This window comes from Crocuta crocuta, unplaced genomic scaffold (assembly GCF_008692635.1).
Source record: "Crocuta crocuta isolate KB4526 unplaced genomic scaffold, BGI_CrCroc_1.0 scaffold39, whole genome shotgun sequence".
In the NCBI taxonomy this organism is placed as follows: Eukaryota; Metazoa; Chordata; class Mammalia; order Carnivora; family Hyaenidae; genus Crocuta; species Crocuta crocuta.
Genome location: NW_027533334.1, coordinates 166,724 through 188,685, shown reverse-complemented (window position 1 = coordinate 188,685; position 21,962 = coordinate 166,724). Strand labels below are relative to the sequence as shown.

Sequence of the window (21,962 nt, the reverse complement as noted above, 5' to 3'; positions counted from 1 at the left end):
CCCTAAACTGATGTTTCCAGCAATTTGATATTTCCTCTTACTGTGGTATTTATTAGAGACACCAAATTTATCAAAGAAACAAAGGGACACAAAATAAAAAAGAAATAATATACTTAAAAGGAATTATATTCTATAAAATTATTTTTGAGCTGGAAGTAACTTTATAAAAACTTTACAGGACAGAAAATTGAGAGTAAGAGATAAGATAATGCCCATGGACATTCAAATTATTAAAGACCAAAACAGAATCAGAAGAAACAAGTTTTATCTGTTAGAATACGTGCTTTGAGTGTCCTTAGTTCTAGAAATTGACTTCTGAATTTCCCTTTATTGAGGGATGGCCATATGGTGGACACTTTTGAGATCGAACCTCAAGTAACTTCTACTCATATTACTACCTGTGACCTTGTAAAATACCTATTTTCTCAAGTGAAAACCAGGTGTCTGATGCATATTATCTGCTCACCAAATATTAGCTATTAACTATCACTTAACATTTTGGCTAACTTTAGGTACATATCTTGAATTTTGATGAAAATGGTTCCTATTACCAAGAAGCTTAGGGGCGCCTGGGTGGCTCAGTCAGTGAGGCATCTGACTTCGGCTCAGGTGATGATCTCACAGTTCGTGGGTTTGGCTGACAGCTAGCTCAGAGCCTGGAGCCAGTTTCGATTCTGTATCTCCCTCTCTCTCTGACCCTCCCCTGCTCACGCTGTCCCTCTCTCTGTCTCAAAAATAAATAAAACATTAAAAAAAATTTTTTTAAAGAAACTTAGGAATAGTAGAAAAGGGAAACAAACACAATTATTTAATAAATACTTGTTAATGACTTATAATAGAATGTGGATACTGGATAGTTCTTCATAGACCCATTATGGATCGATAGGAGCACAAAACATCCAAACTGGCCTGAGAGTGAGGGTGATGCATTTCTCTGGGAAATCAGTGTAGGGATATTTATAGAGAAAGGCTCCCAGGATCAATGCTTATGGCAGAGTGAAGAAAGCAACACTGAACAGAGAGAGGATGGTTTCATTCACAATTACAGTAAAGAGCTTGGCTAATCCCAAGTGGAATTCTGGACCGGGGATGGCCCTTCAGAATTGTCCCAAGCAGGGGCAAGGGGTTCTTTATCTATTCCTATAATGACTAGTCATTGGATGCAATCTGTCTGCAGGACAGTGTGATTTTGGGTGATGTGACTTTCTTCAGCCACAGGCAATGCTCAGGCAGGGGACCATGGCTACAGGCTGTAAACCAGCAACATTCCCAGAAGGTGAAAGAAGGAGTGCTATAGTTTTGAAGGGAGGCTAGAGATGGGTTCATCACAACACATACCATAGTAGGTATCGGTGAAAACTTCCTGAAATAAGGGAGAATCTTAAGGATTTATAAGATGTATCTAAAGTCAAGTTCATATGTGTGGGTACCAGTCTAACATAACCAAAGACACAGAAGGTTTAGGGAAATTGAAAGTAGTTTCTGGAACATAATCGTCATGAGGAGTATCTGGTCAGGTGAGGTTGTTGGGAGGGTGTATTAGTGTTAGCTGACAGTTGTCGGGAAAGTGTATTAGTGACTTTAATCTGTAGATATTTGAACATTGTTGAAATATATGAAGGAGGGAAGAAACCAAAGTCAGATTATCATTCAGAAAAACCATCCCAACAAGAGTGTGGATGATGTATTTGAGAGCATCAAGATTGGAGGCAGGAAATCTGTACAATAGTTTGGGTGTTAGATGATGAGGACCTGAATAATACTACCTCTCTAGAAAAAGTATTTAATAATTTCACATTAGTTGTGTGTTATTTTACATGATGTTTTTATCATGACACTCTCACATTTTTTCCTTATATATATTCTCTTGGGTTCCATAGATTTTATTTTCTATCTGAGAAAATCATTTGGAGTTTCCTTAGAGAATAAAAGGAAAGTATGTGTATTCTATGTACATTTGTAAGCTTATCTATCTGTTCAACAACACTTACTTTTATCAGTTTGTATCCAGAGCATGAGAAAAATTTTTTTAAATTAGATTTATACATTATGACCACAACTATTATAAGAATTTCCAAAATAAAATTTGTTAAGATAGAATACTTTAAAAAAATGACTCTCAAAAAAAATCATCTGAATTTAATTTGGAGGAAGAAAAAATATAGAAACTTTAAAAATGGAAACCAAAATCCCAATACGAATTCCATAGTTCTGTTTTTAGTTGATATTTACTTGAGTTTGAGCAGGTCAGTTGACCAAAGTCTCATTTTCTTCATATTAAAACTGTGTCTAGTAATACCTACTTCAAAAATTCATTGTGAAGATTGAATACTTAAAGTGTTAAAAACCATTTCATAAATTATAAAACACTATACAATGCTAGTGTTAATCCTTTTAATGAATTAATCACAATGAGAAATTCCTTCTTAACTCAGAAGGAAGAGAAATAAATGGAGAAGCAGAGGCAAAGCTGGACATCTGGGGCTCTAACTTCAGGCCGCACCTGGTGTTACTGGGCTTGAGCGAGTGATGATACAGGTGGGGAGGGGCGTCACAAGGGTATACTCCCTTTTTAAGCTTCTGTCTGATTTTCTTTGAAAGAGTAAATAAGACCATTTTATAGTGTGCTTATTTTAAGTAAGCTTTCACCAGAATAGGCATTATGTTTTAATGAATTCTAATTTCCCATTTGATGTCAATATGAATCTTACATTGAATTGCATGAGAAAGTGATGGTTACAGACTTATTTTCTGCTGGGTTCTGGCTAGAGAGAGGGCCAGAGCCACCAATTATTATAGCAGCATGCCTACCAAGGTTCACAATTCTCTCAAGAAAGAAAGCAGTGGACCCCAGAATGCATGCCTTACTCTATCTGGGAAGACTTGCTTTTCAATCATAGATTTGTGTCATATGGGTGAAGATCAGAATCATACATCGAAGGAATGGAAAATGATTAATGAGGGCAGTGGGGCATTCTAGGAGAAAGTACCCCTTCCTCACACAGATGCCAGAATGACATTCGTACCACGCACCTGGAAGCCTGCTTTGGATTCTGACAGTCTTCCTAACCCTGCACTCTTTGTCTTAACACCACCCCAGCCTCACAAGCACAGGTGTATGTGTACACACACACACACACACACACACACACCTACCTACCTACGAAGAACTGAGAAACATTTTGGAAAGGAACCAAAGCAAATTCTTCAGGAGCCTAGAAAAAGACTAGACTAATTATTTGCTAGTCCTATTGTCAAGCTGTCTGACATTAGCCAAGTTCCATCTAGTTTCAAGTTTCAGGTCAAAACATTTACGTAAGAGTACCCCTGATGTTTTACAGTGGTTTCTCTTGTTATAAAACTCCCCAAATATTGACCTCCTTGGAAACATTTCTTCTTACACTCCATTGCATTTTATAAATGTGTCTCCTTTGGTTTCCTGAGTTGCCATTATGTACACCCTCACTACCCTCACATGAGACGATGAAAACTCTTTAGATCTATTTCTTATCCCTCTGTTGTGGTGACATCATCGCTGTTTGTTGAAAAAAAATGATCCTTATATCTCTAAGGATCCAATCCCATACATAATCCATTAAAATAAAATGAGATATATTCATGAAAGTGTTGTAGATTCAAACCCTTAAAGAACAGTATGTTTCGAAAAGATATGAGCAGCAGAAACAGTTGAACTACAAGAGGGCCACACAGGTTGGAAAAACAGCAGATGGCTTTGGTCCTGTCATTGCGTTGTGCCTGAAGCTATGTGCCAACACTTGAAGGTACACAACCACGTTTCCAAGACTGATGTAGACTAGCTACAATATGGAGAGTTAAAAATCATTGCAACATTAATTTACTGATTACAAAACTCTGTCACATGCAATTATTAAGGACTTATGTGCCAAGTAGTGCATTAATGGGTAGTGATATAAAAGTAATGGAGATATGTTCCCAGTTCAAGGAATGCCAGCCAATTATTTAGTGACCTAGTTAGTTAACAAAGCTGGACTGGGAGACTAGAAATCTCATCACCGACTACAAAATTACCAGTGCCTGGTTGGGTTCCTAGAACATAGAAGTAACACAATAAGGGTTTGGGGAATGAATTTATCATTCTGCATTACTTGCTTAGCCATCTTTTAATGTTAGTTTTTGTACATTGTACAAGCTGCTCACTGAAAAAATCAGAGATGTTAACAAGAAAGTGTAGAATCTGTCAACTTGTACAACTACAATGATGTATATATTGATGCCATTATTTGAATTTATTTTATTTGTGTACATTATTTACCAAAAATTTCTAAATTATGCCTCATCTTATCTTTTACATAAGTCATATAAATACATAAACTTTTACCTACTCCTTGTCACGTTCAAAATAATGTGAAAAAATATCAATTTAAGAAAGGCGAATACAATGTAAGTAGAAAATCATAGAAAGGAGTACTTATTCCAAGCCACTGAGTTTGACTCACTTCTCTGCCATCAATTTTTTAAAAATTTTTTATATTTTATTTATTTCTGAGAGAGAGAGAGAGAGAAAGCGAGTGAGCATGAACAGGGGAGGGTCAAAGAGAGACAGGGAGATACAGAATCTGAAACAGGGTCCAGGCTCTGAGCTAGCTATCAGCACAGAGCCCAACACGGGGCTCAAACCCACGAACTGTGGGATCATGACCTAAGCCAAAGTCGGATGCTTCACCGACTGAGCCACCCAGGCGCCCCTGCATCAGTTTTATAGGTATGAATTCACTGCACCTATTTCATCACAATAACAGCAGTAAAAACTACAATACTATTGTGCTTGACTTAATTCCTCATCCTCTAGTATCTGAGCCAACATCAAAACAACCTGTGAAAAATTCAAATTTAAACCTTTAAAGAAGTCTTTACTGAGATTTTTGTATCCCTATCATAGGCCTAGATGACCTAATTCTCACTCTGATGGATGACTTTAATCATTCTCTCTTTCACACCTTTCCCCTGAAACTAGTAAGTGGTGCGGCCCAAGGCAGGTGGGCCCTATGTGGGAGGAGGGCTTACCTGTAGTTTTGCTTTTCATTTCCTATGTGGAACCGGTCATACTGTGAATAGGCTCGGTTTCCTTCCCAGTCCATCAGCTCGATTCTTAGTGTGTACTGTCTCTGACTGGTTATGGCAAAAATAAACTCATTCCCCAGCCAGTATTCACCAGAGGGATTTCCAAAACCCTACGAAAGAAGACAGAGATGCAGCTGTTACTTCAGTGAAAACCTCTTATCATGTTCAGTATTAACTATGTTCTAAATTATAATAAAACTTTATTTAAAGGTAAAGATATGTTTCCACACTGTTTTTCCAATTACTGACTCAATACGTTTCTGCTACATTTCTTTCCATTAAGCTTTATGTCCACTTCTTATTACAGTAAAGGCTGATATTCAAATCTGTATGGGTAAAATGATTTCAGTTTAAATGCATCTGGTTAATAGGTTTCACTAGCAAACACTTCTCAATCACAGCCTGCTTTTCAAAATGTTTCTAAAATAATAGTTAATGGAAACTTTTGAGCATAGTTTAAGTGTTTTCAATGAATATTATCAGAGTATTCTTGGGCAAGTTATTTAACAATATTATTATTGTTTTTTGTCGTTGTTGCTATTATTTTTCAGGAGTCGAATTATACGCAGATAACAACTTAAAAATATTACTAGACTTTTGACTTTTCTAGCTTTAACATTTTCTTTTTAAATGTTAATACACAAACCTGTAAACCCAGGAGTGGAATCATTTAAATGCTTTCCCATTATGGATTTGGGTTTTGAGGCAGAAGGTTTACATGTAAGAGCCAGTGAGTGAGCCTAGCTGGCTGCTTTGCACCTGAATCTTAACATGCCTCTTATTCTCGTTAGGCCAATTCCAGTCATGGCTGTTAAGTGTTCAAAAATAGTTTCTTTGTGGGTTAAAAAAAAAAGTGGTCCCCCAAGGAAAGCCAACTCTCAATGTTAGTCATGTGAGTGATAGGAAAATAAAGAACCCTTGGAAACAGCTGGCATTCTAGATTAGGGTATCCAGTTTTTGAACCCTCAAAAAGTATTCTTTGGCAATGCTTTAAGTTTAATGTAATTCTTGAACTACATGTTTGTCTTACTGATCAAACCATGAACTCCTTGAGGACAGAAGCTGTTCGGTATTTGTAAAGCCTCAAAAACTGCAGAGTGTTGGCATACACCGGGTACTCCACGTGCTTTATTGAAGTTCGAAGGAAGGGAGGGAGGGAGGAAAACACTAGCACTTTTATAATGACATTCAGAGAAGTAATTAAACATAATTCTTGAAGTGGAAGCTCTGAGCACCGCTGTGGAGAGCACTGGGACTACAAAGGCATAGGCTGAGTCCCACACAGAGGCCTTGCGTGCACCCAGGAAGAAGGCTCTATGCTGCAGGCCAAGCTGAAAGGAGAGGCCTTGGCCACTGAGATGAAGGTGGAGCTCTGGTGGGTACAGAAAGTGCGGGGGCTAGAATTGGTCTATGTCCAGGCGCAGCTGGAGCTGGAGGTGAGCAAGGCCCAGCAGACAGCTGAATCGACATGAAGTTCAAGCAGATGACAGAGGCCCTGGGCCCAGCACCATCAAGGGACCGTGCTGTGGCTGGGCCAGAGATGCAGGTACAACTGCTCCAGAGCCTGGGCCTGAAAACAAGACTCATCACTTGGAGCTCCACTCCCATTCAACCTCTTCAACACAGCCTTAGGTGTACTGGGGCTAGGGTCTGAGGCCAGCACCCAGGCCAAGGAGCCCGTATGCCCAGCCCCGGAGAGGGACTCCTGCCCCTGAAGCTCTTGGCTTCAACCATGTTGTGCCTTAGCTCCATACTGCACTGACAAAACCCTTCTGAGCATTTAAAAACAAAACAAAACAAAACAACAAACAAAAACCACATAATTCTTGTAGCAGGTAATTTGGCTGAGTCTTCAAAGTATTTTTTAAAGTGCCCACTGAGGGGTGCCTGGGTGGCTCAGTCGGTTGAGTGTTCGACTTCAGCTCAGGTCATGATCTCGCGGTTCGTGGGTTTGAGGCCCGCATCGGGCTCTGTGCTGACAGCTCAGAGCCTGGAGCTGCTTCAGATTCTGTGTCTCCCTCTCTCTCTGCCCCTCCCTTGCTCATGCTCTGTTTCTCTCTGTCTGAAAAATAAATAAATTATAAAAAAAATAAATAAAGTCCCCACTGAATCACAATCATTGAAGCTCTGGCTGAAAAAAAAAAAAATCCTGGCTCCACATTGAATCAAAATATTGGAGAACCAGCCCCACAAATCTACATCCAAACAACCTCCCCATTTGTCTGGTGCACATTGATACTTGGAAGACACAGCTCCAGCCACAGAGAATACTCTGATGTTTCAGGAAAAAACTGATTCTGTTAACTGAAGCTATCATTTATAAAGGTTTTACTTTATTCATATTAAGAAGTGTGAGGGTAGTACTAAGATAATCACAGCAATTCCCATTTTCTCAACACAGATGATAGAATTTGAAAACATTGTTTCTTTTCAAATTTAATGTATATCAACGTTATAGAATTATAATTAACTGTGTTCGCCTTTAACAAACTTAACACACTCCTTCTTTGAAATATATTGATTCCCAGGGATACCTGGGTGGCTCAGTTTAAGTGTGAAACTCCTGATTTTGGTTCAGGTCACTATCTCATGGTTCATGGTTCATGAGTTCAAGACCTGGATTGGGCTCCATGCCTGACAGTGCAGAGACAGTTTGGGATTTTTCTCTCTTCCTCTCTCTGCCCCTCCCATGCTTGTGTGTGTTCTCTCTCTCTCAAAATAAATAAACTTTAAGATATATGAGTTTACTAAATGCATTAAATACATTTGTGTACTACTGTCTCTGCCAACTGAGTTACTTACTAAACGTCAGTTGTGTTTGGTCCCCAAACCATTTGTGCCAGTTCTGTTATTGTAATGATAATATTCATGTTATGTAAATAAGTTAAATATTAATGGGGAAAAGAGTCACTTGTTTTGTTCCGTTTTGTTTTTGATAAAACCTAATTTAAATATTAGGTTTGCCCAATAAGAGCAAATCACTAAAAAAATGCTTCAGAATTACATTTGTTGCAGTTACTCTAAAAGACTAGAAAAATAATAAAACATTAGAGGATTTTAACCTGCCTTGCTTTGCAGGTGTCTTATTTGCTCTAGTTAAAACAAAACACAAAACAAAAACAAAAACAATAAAACAGAAAGTAGAACTTTGATGCATTTACTCATGCATTTTTTATTTTTCATTAAAATTTTTTGATGTTTTATTTATTTTTGAGAGAGAGAGAGAGAGAGAGCATGAGTAGGGGAGGGTCAGAGAGAGAGGGAGACACAGAATCCAAAGACAGGCTCCAGGCTCTGAGCTGGCTGTCAGCACAGAGCCCGACGTGGGGCTTGAACCCACGAACCCTGAGATCATGACCTGAGCTGAAGCCAGACACTCAACTGACTGAGTCACCCAGGCGCCTAATTACGGGAAAGTTCTAAGAAGGAACCACTGACCCAAAATTCCAGACTTTGGTCCTACATTTTCAAGAACGTCTATAATTTTATACTTAAAGTTAAAACAAAATTCATTAGCATATGTAAGCCCACTTTTAAGATTATTCCCCAATTTAACTTAGTTTTTAATGAACTCAACACTCTTCATTCGAATTGCACTGGATATAATGGTCCCCTGAATCATATATTCTTCCCTGAAGACCTGTAGCTCAGAGCAAAAATCTATGACCCCCAGAAGTGAGTATTCCCATGCTCCCTTGAGTCTCTGTTCCTGAGATGCACAGGTCATGCTTTGGTAAAGTTCTACAGAAGCAGAGAATATCAGAGCAATTTAGGTTGTACTAAGAATTTTACACACTTTTGTGGAAGCAAGGTTACCTACCAGAAAGAAGAGTGAAGCTCACCTTCTCCGATGAATAAGGAAAACAGAAAGCTACAGGGCACTGAAAGTCAAAGAATTAGCACATTCTCAGTTGCGGCAGCCACTGGGAGGAGAAAAAAGACTGCTGGGATTTTCCCTTGCGTTTTCTTCTCCGTTTAGATGCGTCAACTCTCTAGCCACTTGAGGATTCCCTCTGGTGCACAGTTAGAAGGGATTCAGCAATTCTACTAAATGTGAATAAGGAAGCTGGGAATGATGAAGTGTTAAGTTTTAGGTCACATATTTCCATGCTGCTGAAAGCACTGCAGGGATAAAGCTGCCCAGCTTCCCCAGGGAAAAGGGCAATGATCTCCAGTGAGCCTCAGAAACATATTCGTGTCATTCCTCTGAGAGCCTCCATCCCCAGAGTGGCACGCAGGCTTGTACCTCCCTCTAAGTGGAGATTAACATCCCTTCTGAAACAGTTTACTTTTTCTGAGTGAAAATAGAAGAAGCAACCGAAAAGAAAACAACAAAATCTGATTTTCGAAATAAAAATTCTATTTCATGCACCTTGCCAGATAAACTATCTAAACACGCTCTATGGTGGGAACAAGATGTTTGGCTACAATGAATCAAAATGGCTGTTAGAGAGATAGGGTAGGGAGGGAACTTTTCTAGAAGCGAAGTGTAGCCATGCAGAAAACATTGTTCATCATGAAGATGAAAAATAAGTCAAAGAAGGGAAAATGGGTTCCCACATTAGTAAACTGTCTATTGGATAGTTTATCAGGCTGACTCCATTACAGATCTGATGCCTAGGAATAAAGGTTTGGCTCTGATTAAGTATCTTCGACTCCCTCTCTCTGCTCCAAGTTGAAGCATTGCTCTGCCTCACATTTGCTGTGGAACCTCTGATTATTAGTTTTTAGCTTCAATTTCCTTATCTGCAAAACAGGGATTAAAAATGTCATTTCTGGGGGTGCCTGGGTGGCTCAGTTGGTTAAGTCTCTGACTTCAGCTCAGGTCACAATCTCACGGTTCGTGGGTTTGAGCCCCACGTCAGGCTCTGTGCTGACAGCTAGCTCAGAGCCTGGAGCCTGTTTCAGAGTCTCTGTCTCCCTCTCTCTCTGCCCCTCTCCCACTTGCATTCTATCTCTCTCTCAAAAAAATGAATAAATGCTAAAAAAAAATTTTAAAATGTCATTTCCCTATATAATGTTGTGAGAGAGAAATAATATAAGTAAAGCATTTAGCTCAAAGTTGATACATTAGAACAAAAATCTAGTTGTTGTTATAGTTAAAGGATACATCACAATACATAGTAATGTTCTGTTTACCTGCCTCTCCCACTAGGCTGTGAGCTATTTGAGGAGAAGGTTTCTTTCTACTCTGTATGAGAAAAGGGAACAAAAACAGTCCAGAACCAGGTCTTAGCCTGAAAATGAATAAGGGGGTGCTGAATTATTTAAAAGGTTTTTAGATACTATGAACTGATGTATTCTTATGACAAGTTGAATGTTGCTTTCCACAAATAAGTATTGTAATTTTAACCCAGGAATTATTAAATAAGAAATTAGGGGTGCCTGAGTGGCTCAGTCAGTTAAGTCCTGACTCTTGATTTCCGCTTAGGTCATGATCTCATGGTTCATGGGACTGAGCCCCGCTTCAGGCTCCACACTGACAGCACAGAGCCTGTTTTGGATTCTCTTTCTCTCTGTGCTCTATAAATAAATAAACATTTTTTAAAATAAAAAGATAAATAAGAAATTAAAACCAACTGGTTGACACTGGTGCTAACCCGTGACATAAACCAAGGTGTAGACTACGTTCTTATTCTTCTGCTTACTAACGGAGAGAGAAGCTGCATCCTCCAACTGTCCCTTGATCCTAGTTCTTTTCATCTCTTTCTCTCTATATCTCAAAAGTTTTAAGATCTACAAAAGAGGTAATTTTGAGATTTTAAACTCATGCCAATAAATTCATAGCTCTGATAGTTACTCTCAACCAGAAGTGCGTATCAGAACCAGCTGTGGAGCTTTTTAAAAATATAAATGACTTGGTTCCCACATGGGAGGTTCTGACTCAGTATGTCTGGGGTGTGCTTAGAGATATGTACATTTTAAAAAACTCCATGGGTGAGTCTGCTTTGTACCACAGGTGGGGAATCATATAATTATGATGTGGAACAACTATTCTGAATGCAAATGAGGAAGAATACATTACAGATGAAATTATGTGAATGGCACACAGGAAAGAGAGAAGCATCAAACCTCATTTTCACATGGGGCTCTATCCCCGGAGACACAGTTTGATAAGGTATTATTGGACCGTCCTTGAAAAAAAAGTATATGGATGTCTAAAACACAGAGATGGCCACATCCAAAAAACCAGGCTCATACCTTATTGTACACATAACAGATTACCATAGGTCTCTATTTTACTCCAAAGAGCCTGTAACATCTATATAAATAAAAATAAAAGCTCATATAAATTTTAGTGCTAATGCCAAAAATGCAACAGGTCTTTATCAAAAGAATAAAAAGTAGTAATAAAAACCCAATGATGCTAGATCATATTGTTTCATGAAATCTGTTATGTTTAGTTACTTCAGTCACAATCTTGATGCCATATTTCAGATGGATTGTTAATCAATTTTCTTCCTCCTTTAGCTCTTTAATGAAAGGCAAAAATAGACACTAGAATTTAACCTAATCTAATATTGACTTAAAGTTGGCCTTAAAAACTGCATATTGTTTTTTTAAAAATGCACACAGAGGAAAGATCAATATTCATTAATTTCGGCCGAGACCTGCAGAAATATTCAGTTTTGGTTGTATGTTCCCGAGTTAATAAAATAATTGTCTCTGATACTTTGTTGCTTTTTTTGGTCTGATAATGCTTCCAGGAAGTGTTGACTTTCTATAGCTGAAACACAATTGAAACCAGACACAGTCGATGTATTTTATGGGTTTCATCTTTTTTCATACAAATGATTAAAGAAAACAAATATGAAGGCAGGGTTACTGATCTGTGGCTTTTCAGAGGTGCTTTAATACACAATTCAATCATGTATTTCTTCCTCTAACTGTTGAGACATTCAGCCCTACAAAGATCAAAAGAATGATTTATTTCGACATTTTAAGTTTCTTATATATATTTTTCTCTTTTTAATGTGGAGATGTTAAAAAGCAGTTGAAAATATGCTCTTAATTTCTTTTCAGAAACAAAGAACTCTCAGAAGGTATGGTGCTAAAGTAACTCCCAGAAGGTATGGGGCTCAGACCAAATATTTGTGTCAATAGGAAGTTCTGTTTACAGGGTAATTGTTTTCAATCCAAAACCAGGTTGTCTCCAGGGCATTAGTCACTACCTTCTATAAAGTTAGGCCACGAGGGTATTATTTGGAACTCCTAGTCTGACTGGGCTTTATATACATAAAAGTACTGCTGATAAGTGTTATTGCTGGTGGCCACTAAATAGTATCCTCCTTACTTGAAAGAGTTAATATAGTTTCCTAAGTGCCTCATTAAAAAGGCCCACTGCAGACTTCCCTCTCTGCAAACATCTTTACAAATCCATAAACCTGATTTTGCTGAATCCCCTCATAAGGAAGGTTAAGTGAAAACAAAGCTCAGATAAAAGAATTTTATAGGCTTAAAGCCAATGTTAAGAATCAAATAAGTTGCAAATCTTCCCTGTTGAGAGAGGTTTAAAAATAATAAATTACAATATGTATTTGTAATTCATGTGTTGATAATTTTAACATATTGTTCTGCAAGAGGCAGCCCACAGATATCAACCAGAATGAAGGGAAAAAGAGAGGCGACGCAGACAGGAAGGCAGGATGAAATTTTATTTCTGTACTCAGCACTCAAGAAAGAGGTGAAGTATCTTAGTGTATAATAGTAGATTAGTGAAGATTGAGAAGGAGGTGGTGCATGCCAAGAAGTTTGTGTTTTCCCAAAGGATGCAACACCCTAGCAGCCAGCTCTGATGCAGGGAACAGAAGTGGGTGTGGCTGAGAAGAATTGGCAGAACGAACTTATATCCATTCTTGTTGGAATGAAGTCTATTTTGGTTTTAGGTAAAAAGCTCTGGAGGAAAACAATAGGAACACTTTCTACCATGTGTTTTGGTGAAAGTTAAGCAAGTTGTGACATGTGATGAATTCTCTTAATTAAAGCAAAAAAGCAATCAGACCCATTTTTGCTAAAATTTTTCAGATTTTTGTAGCTTCTTTCAATTTTCTGACCATGTAGAATTGACACTCAGCTGATAAACTGTTCTAGTTTGAATGAAATAGCACAGTGTTTCTGTTCAAAATAAAAGGGGGGAGGGGTAAACTTCCCAAAAGCCATACTTAAAGAATAATTGTCTCAGTCAAATATTGAAAAAAGTTGCTTAAAATACATATATCTGGTAAATACTTGTAAGACATGAATCAGTGTCATACTTCACATCAGTCTGTCTTAACATGTCTTGTTTGCCAAAGTAGCAGATGCTTACAAAAATAATAATTAAGCATTATGGAAAGTCACCATGATGATCACTTTATATTAATTTTTCTATTATCATTGATATTAATAATAATGTCTTTCAGATTTGCTTGAACCTGTATCTACAGTCTGAATTCTCAGATGACTTCTTCACATTCCATGTTGGTGGTGAAAGTAATCCAGAGATAAGATAGTTTGCAAAATAATATTTTTGGCAAAATTAAGTAAAAATTTTGCATTCTTTGATGTCTTAATCTTATTAATAACTACTGTTTATTGAAAATGTAGTATGCCAAGTGCTTTATTTATATCTAATCCTCACAACAGCCCTGCAAGGTAGCTGAGGTATTATCATTAATGTCCCTTTTTAACTGGTGAGGAAGTTAAGGTATGGGTTAAATGATTTGCCAAAAACACTCCATTTGCAAAGGGCAGGGTGAAGATTCAAACTGTTGATATAGACATAATGCAAGGTCCCTTTTATAGAATGTAGGTGAAATATTTCACATATGTTCTTAGAATCACATAAGCAGAAAGACAGCTTAGAGTGGAACTAATATTCTCTGTTACAATCTGGTGATTTACTTTCTACTGGAGTGTTTCCACTGAAGAAGGGTTCTTGCCACTTAATAGGCAGTCTATTCATGCTGGAAAGAATTATTAGAGAGTTCTGTTCATACTCAGTCAAATTTTGCCTCTCTGGAATGTTCTTCCATTCATTACAGAACTTCCTTCTTTAAAGCAGTGTTAAAATTCAGATTCTAATTCAGGGATGGAGCTTGAGATGCTGCATTTCTCATAAGCGCCCAGACAATGCTAGTGCTGTTGGTTTCTGAACCACATTGTGAGGAGTGGCTCTAGTACCACCTACCGCCATCCAGTCAATCTAATAGCTATCAGACAATTGATACCTAAATCCTTTGTTTTCCCGCCAGGTTACAGCCCCATCCATTCAGTGCTTGCACCTTATAAGATAAGTTTACTTGTTTAAAATCCACCTTGAAGCATATTCATGACGTAACCAGACTGCAGTAGACACCAATGAGTCTGCATTTTCTGAGACTATAAGCTTTAAGTAGACTGAGCACACTGGTCTTTGTAGTAGCCAACAACACAGAATGAGCTTATGGTTAGGTAAATCGATCCATCTTTCAAATACCAGGTTCTTAAACTAATTTGTCACTTTCATCCTATATTCTTACTTTAATTTTGTGTATTTTTGGACTAGGTAAAAGACTACAGTTATCTCTGTAGAATTCTATCTTGTTGGCTGTAGCCTTCCTTTCTACCTTGAATTCGTCTTATTAAAGACATTAGGTTTCCAATTTTGTATAACTCTAAACTTTATTAACCTACATTCAGAATATTCAAGTATGCATTTGATAAAAAAAAATACAGACACAGAGACACAGAGACACCACAAGAGATGCCCTTCATTTATTAAATTCCTTTTAACTATCATTTCACCAACTATAAGCCTACTAATGTGTAAACTGTGATGACTATTAGTTACAGTTTTTACGCATTTTCTACAAGAATATCAAGACAGAGCTTACACTCATACAACATTTCTCTTCACCTTTTTCTTTATCTTCTTAGAGGGGATTTTGTCAAAAGTTAGTCAAGACAAGAATTATCCAGCGTATTTAGATGTAAAATATGGAATTAGTCCATAAAGGGAAGTCTCTTCCATTATTGTATCTTGACATTCTGTCATCAGATTTTAACAGTTAATATAGTAGGCACTGACTATATGATTATTGGATTGTGCATTATTTAAACTACTATATTATCTTCAAAAAGTTGATCTCCCAACTTGCTCACTTTCCACTTAAAATGGAGACAGCTCATAAGTTTGATATAAAAAATGAATAAGAATTTATGTATAGAGCTGGGTCATATTACGAATTAGAAAGATTAGCTACGATGATAGTGATGGTGACCATGATGTCTGCTATTATTCTGGAGACCCCAGTGAACCATGCTTCAATGAGGTCCATACCCTCGTGTACTCTTGCATCTTGAATGTAGACTAGCCCTGTCATTAACTTTAACCAAAGGAAGCAGTGGAAGTGATACGGTGCCATTTCTGGGTCTAATAAACCTTAAAAAGATGTGGAAGCTTCTATTTTTGTGCTTGAGGGATGCCAGCTGTCACATAAGAAGTCTGATGACCCTGGATCACCATACTGGGAGAAGACCAACCCAGCCACACGGAGGAGCTCTTAGTCAACACCCAGTAACAATGTGCCAGCTACAGCAGTGAGGCTACTGGAGGTACCTCTCCATAATCCAGAGCCCTGCACACCTCCCTTGACCTAGCTTATGTACTCAGTCTGGGTCTGAGTTCTAGCTTTCCCCACCCTCATTCAACCAGGAACAAATCCAGATAATACATAACAGTTCACCAAATAATTTCAGTAAGACATTTTTCTTTCTGATGCACATATGGAAATCATTTACTGAAAATGATTTATGAGTGTTTTGTGTTTAATAAAAATAATGTGACTAATGTATCATTTTATTTTTAAAATCACTGAAAAATTACGTAAAAGTACAAGGGCTTATCACATAGTGTGGTGAAGATAACCTCATGGTAAAACATCAAAAACTAAATTTCTCCATCTTACCATTTTATATTCTTTCCAACCTCTTTGGAAATCCAGACTTCCATCTTCACGATGCTGTATTACAGTCCAACCTCCCCCATTAAGTTCCATATTGCAAAATACCTGATAGAGATAGGGAAAACAAAGTCAGGTGAAAATTTTGTCTGCTTTAACGAAATAAATATCAAATGTTTCAAAAACAGAAATAGGATAGGTAGGCCCAGCCCACAGGTAAATTAAATAAAAATTACTATGTTGAAAAATCTTATCTTAGATACCTTATTATTTTTTTATATTAGAATTGTTTCAGATAAAATTCCATCATATTACTTAAATTAACTGTAAAAACTTAAATCGGGCAGCTGAGAATGGTCTCAGTCTCAGATTATACAAGAATCTTTAAAAAGCTTTGTCTTGAATGGTAAAGGGCACTTACGTATGTTCACTTTTAAAAAATGCTATCTAGGTTTCTAAAACTACAGACCATGTGATTGCCAAAACATAAGACTCAGAATTCTTAACTATTTAATTAATTGAAATGGTGATACAGTAATAACAGATTTGGAAAGATAATTGAAAAATCATATATATTTAGCAATAACATATTGCATTGCACATTAACTCATATACAGTTATAGACTACAATCATTATTCTTGATGATTCAGTATTACATTAGAGTCAAAGTTTGGTCCACAGCATATGGAGAACATATTATTTGCTTAAATTTTTGTCATGAACAATCATAGGAGAATATGACATATTATATTCCTTTTGAGTGTGACAAGCATTTCTTCCCCCTGTGGAAAGTTAGTCAATGCTATCAAAGACTTATGCTCATTTCAATTATTCTAAAACAATAGTATTTATTTAGAACTTGATTCATTTCCCCCAGAGTCCACCCAAGGAGAGAAACGTATCTGTAACAGGATTATCTTTAGAGAGTAATCACTGTAATTGATGTAGTATGGATGTGGCATTTTGATTATTCAAGGTCCCAGCTATGGAGAACACCATTCCCCTGGCAGTTGACTGCTAATGCATTTTGGAGGCTAGCTAGGGGAATAGATATGATTCAACAGTGGCTGACAGGGCACAGTGTTAATTCTGAGTAAAGGAAAAACCTCAAGTGTTTTCCCTGAAGCCCTCAGTTCAGAGCACAAATGGCTAATGGGTTTGAAAACAATGGCAACAACTGTCATTCAAAGGACAAATTGTCCATGTACTTCCTCAGAGTGAAAGGAACTACTAATTTGACAATAGTCACCCATCAGTGTATCTTTACTGTCTCTAAGAATTGATCCACAACCAAGATTATCAATTGAAATTCAACTCCCTGTCCCAAAGTTTCCCTTCTACTAATCCCTTAACCAATCTGTACCCACCCTTTGGCCTCAACACAATCTCTAGACAGTCTTTCCTCCTCCTCAATTCTAAATGATTCATTCACTTATTTTTTACTCATGGACATTAATTTTGTGTTACACTTGGGGATACTATAATAAAGAAAAACGATATTGTCCTCAAAATGTCTAAAAATTTCAATAGTGACTGTTCCTGTAGGCTTAAGGAGATGTAGGAGTTCATAATTTTCAACTCCGGTGACCTGAAGAATGATGTACAGTGATCTAAATAAACAATTTAAGAGAGAAGCTAACATACAAGAACAGACACATAGAATTTGAGGTAGCATAGTCATTCAAAAGGAGGGGGTGGTTTATTGATCAGCTGTGATGATCTAGTGGATGTAGACCAAGGATAAGAATATGGATAAGAGACTGAAGGAATAAGAAAGCAATCACCGATACCAATAGCATGCTTGCTGTTAAGTGCTAGATAGTTTAAACACTATATATTATTTTCTAACTTAGCTCACAACAATGACATAGATACGATTATTATCTCTACTTTTCAGATGAAAAAGCAATGCTTAGAGTATTTCAGTAACTTACTAATGGTTATTATTAATAAGAAGTATTGGATCCAGGATTTGAACCTCATCTCTACCTAATTCAAAATTATACTGGGAGTATTCTTCTTGAAAGCAGTAGTTGACAGCATGAAAATGGATTATTTGAAGAAGTAAGGAAAAGATGGAAAGACATGTATATGTGAGGAAAGGAGGAGGATCCAAGAATGGGCTGATGGAGGTAAAATACATCAATAACCTTTTGGTAGGCAGGGACTTCATCTTATTTGTCACTGTCTAGAACAGGGCTTAGCCTATAGCAGGTACTAAATGAATATCTGTTGAATAAACGAAGATGCAAGAAGGAAAGATAAAATAGGAAAACTTGATCAATGGAATGCAATGAAAGTGGGGTTAGATTTTGATTTGGGGAAGTGATCTACTTTATCAAATATTCCGGAGAAGTCAAGAGAAATAAAGATTAAGAAAATGCACACCTAAATTTAAAATGAAAGAATCAATAGTGACCTTGAGAAGACAGCTGCAGGATTCCTATAAGAATAAAATCCAGATGGCACAGGTTAAAGAAGACATAGGTGGTGATTCAAGTGGCCAAGGTGGAACTTTACTGGTGATAATTAATAAGAGTAAGTGAAAGTGTCAAGGAAACATTTTGCTACAGGAAACTAGTGTCATTTGTTTCTTAATTAAAGTTTTACCCTGCCTCAATTGATTAATCTAAATTTTTTTTCAGAATTTTATTTCTTAACGGACACTGACTGCCTGGAAGTTTGAAAACTGTGTTTGCAAGCTTATATACTCAGGGAAAGGAATAACTACATTTATAAATATAGGATGAGTAAACTATTCACAGTTTTGTTATTACTATTATCTATGTTATTAAAATTCTATCCACTTAAAGTTTTCTTTTATTTATTTTCATTTTTTAAAAAATTTTTAAATGTTTTATTTATTTCTGAGAGAGAGAGAGAGGCAGCATGAGCAGGGGAGGGTCAGAGAAAGAGGGAGATACAGAATCTGAAGCAGGCTCCAGGCTCTGAGCTAGCTGCCAGCACAGAGCCCGATGTGGGGCTTGAACCCAGGAACCGTGAGATCATGACCTGAGCTGAAGTCGGACGCTTAACCGACTGAGCCACCCAGGCGCTCCTTAAAGTTTTAAAATCATTCAAAAATTTTAGTAAAAGAAATTTCCTTTTAGACAAATGTATTCAATAATTTGAGAATGTTAAGATAAAGACCCAGAGAGAGTCAGAACCACATGGAGGGGCAGAAGTTACCCAGGCAGATTACTGGGTTAGAAATTGTGGTACAGGGAAGGTAAGGGGTTGGATATATGCTCTGCAATTTGTATTCTGACTCAATAATAACAGCACTGATAATAGTTGCCATTGTGGAATATGGTTACAATAGAGATGAATGGCATATTGGTTAGGGGCAGGAACCTGGGTACCAAATTGCCTGTGTTCAAATCTCCACTCTGTTCTCTCTATTGCTTAGAGCTTTGCAAAGACTAAATGAGTCAATGCGTGTAGCATTTTTTAAATAGTGCCTGGCACATAATAGGCTTTGTCATTACTCTCATCTCATAGACTTATTTTACATAGGAGATAGTATTAATTTACATAATGCATTATATAATATATATAATATCTTACATATTATAGCATAGTTTNAAGCTTAATAATATGTTATATTAATATAGTGTATGTTTTATATGCCTATAATTAATATAATATAATATATAATATAAATATAATGATATTGACACCACTAAATTTTGAGCATGCTACTTCTTATTATATATCTATTTAAGAAGTTGGATTCACTCTAGCCAAAAAAAAAATGTTATTTCTAGTCAGAAGAAAAACAAAAAAGCCTGTGCTTAGCAGATGAAGGAAGTTTAAGAAAATAGGTGGTTGATTTCAAAAGATTTGAGACATGAAAGGACTTGAAAAGTTCATTCGCCAATATTGTGTGGTCTGCGCTATCTGGTGGTGTCCTTCCTGGAGACAAGGGCCTTGCTACATTTACTATGCCTGCTGCATTTATTGATCATATGACTTGGGTTTAACTCTATCCAAGAAAAGATTGAACTGGCTCCTATCCCAGGCAAGGTCAAAGCTTTCAAGCATTAAATACCTTTTAACATAATACAGAGATTTAAACCCAAACAAAAAAGGGAAATTTGATTCACATAGTTCTTATGGTTTTATGCTCTATACAAGTTGGAATGATTAGGGTTGAGGATGTTAATTATTTTTCCATAAACTTAAATTAAAAAAAAAAAAGGCTCAACACATTTGCTATGGTCCTTTCCCAAGAATTAGGGGACTTACAATTCAGAAACAAATTTTTAATATTTTATAATAAGTAGAATTATGATTTAATGCTTTGGATTTTTGGATGAAACTAAAATGGCTATAAAGCATTGGTTTTAAAAACTCATGAAATGAAAGAAAAAATCCTACTTCCTACTACTATGCATTAAAGACAATTCAGAAAGGAAAAATAAACACAGTCATTAGTAATACAAAAGTAAAAAATAAATACATGAATGATCTGATTCTCACATTTTATCTGCTTGAAAAATTAAATAGTCCTAGGACGCTGCCTTTGACTTCCACATCTCATTTGAAAAGATAACACCTTCTTTGCAGACATTATTTATTGGAAGGGAGTGATGTCAGAAAAATAACAATTCTGTATGCTTGCAGCTCTTACTCTGCCTAAATGATGATCACTTCATAATAGTTTGTGTCAACTGCCTAATAGGCCAATTTTGTTGATTGGTCCATATTCCATATCTTACATATGTGAACTTTTTGTTTTATTTTTATAGGCTGGCCTTGAGTTTCATACCCTTGCTAGAGCTAGAGCCTCTGCAAGCATTAGAGAAGCAATGATTTTGTTAAGGATATCCAAAGGTAGCACTGAATTTTAGATCGACAAAGCACAATCTACTTGGAAGAGTGAACGTCCTAAAGATGCATTTTCCAATTATTTTTATAAGATTGAGAGAATTCTAAAGATTTATATCAACATAGGAGAAGAAAGTAAGATTGTAAGGTAGAAAGGAGCAGGGTGGCTTATAATCAGAAAATGTATCAATTATACGATAATAAACTGTCTCCTGGGTCACTCACATAGGTTCATATTGAAAAAAATATAAATGGTGCAACTTCAGTCACCACTAACACAAACGCAATTACCTTACTTAGGTTCCCCCTGCCCCGTCCACCTCCCCACCCCCGACTAAGAAATACTGTCTGAAGTTGATGCCTTTATTACAAAATCTGTGTTTGATACTATTTGATTTAGGCAGGTTATTTTTCTAAAATAGGGATAACGGGAGCACTTATCCCATAGAGTTATTGAAAAGAGTAAACAAATGAGTTTTTACATCTAGTGCTTAGAATAGACCTGGCAAACTGCGAATGCATTTGAACTCCTGTATTGACCAGCTTCTAAATGATACCAAGGGAAAGTCATACAATAATTTTTCTTACTAATGCCATGCTAAATGAAATATGTTTTTAAAAAAATTGCTATGCATGAAAAAGTGCAGGTTTATCAGTCTAAGGTTTCCATAATAGAACAACATTACTACTTGTGAGAGGATCTGTGATCAAAAGGGGAAAGAATAAAACACGGGAAGGAACACCGAAGTCCAGAAGAAAGCCGATGCCTTTCTCCTTTCTGTTCAGTGTTCAGTCTCTCTCACTATGCTCTGCTATTTCTAATAAAACTAAAATCTGACCAGATGACATGTGAACCTCTTTCCTCAGGGGCTGATTCCATAGTGATAAAAATTTCCCTCTTAAAGGCTTATACTGATGATATTGCTAACCTGCTCAGGGTATTATTTTTTCTTAGGTCCAAACCTTAAAGTTTAACTAAGCAGATATATAACACTTGTGAATTTAATATTTTAGATTTAATTTATTCAAGAGCAACCCTGAAGCTCCATCACATGCATCACATGCTATATCACATACTGTTTTTGCAGAAGTGTAAGTTGAAATCA

The 21,962-nt window shown here is 36.8% G+C and overlaps 1 protein-coding gene across 2 annotated transcripts in view; it reads right to left on the bottom strand.

Annotated features, from left to right (window-relative positions):
* Window positions 1-21,962, bottom strand: part of ANGPT1 (angiopoietin 1) — a 106,353-nt gene that overhangs the window by 31,361 nt on the left and 53,030 nt on the right. For both annotated transcript variants that reach the window (XM_077748214.1, XM_077748215.1), the window contains exons 5-6: window positions 16,032-16,133; window positions 5,047-5,213 (exon numbers count right to left, since the gene is read on the bottom strand). In XM_077748214.1, the coding sequence (XP_077604340.1) occupies window positions 5,047-5,213; window positions 16,032-16,133 (269 nt within the window). The remainder of the gene's footprint in view (window positions 1-5,046; window positions 5,214-16,031; window positions 16,134-21,962) is intronic.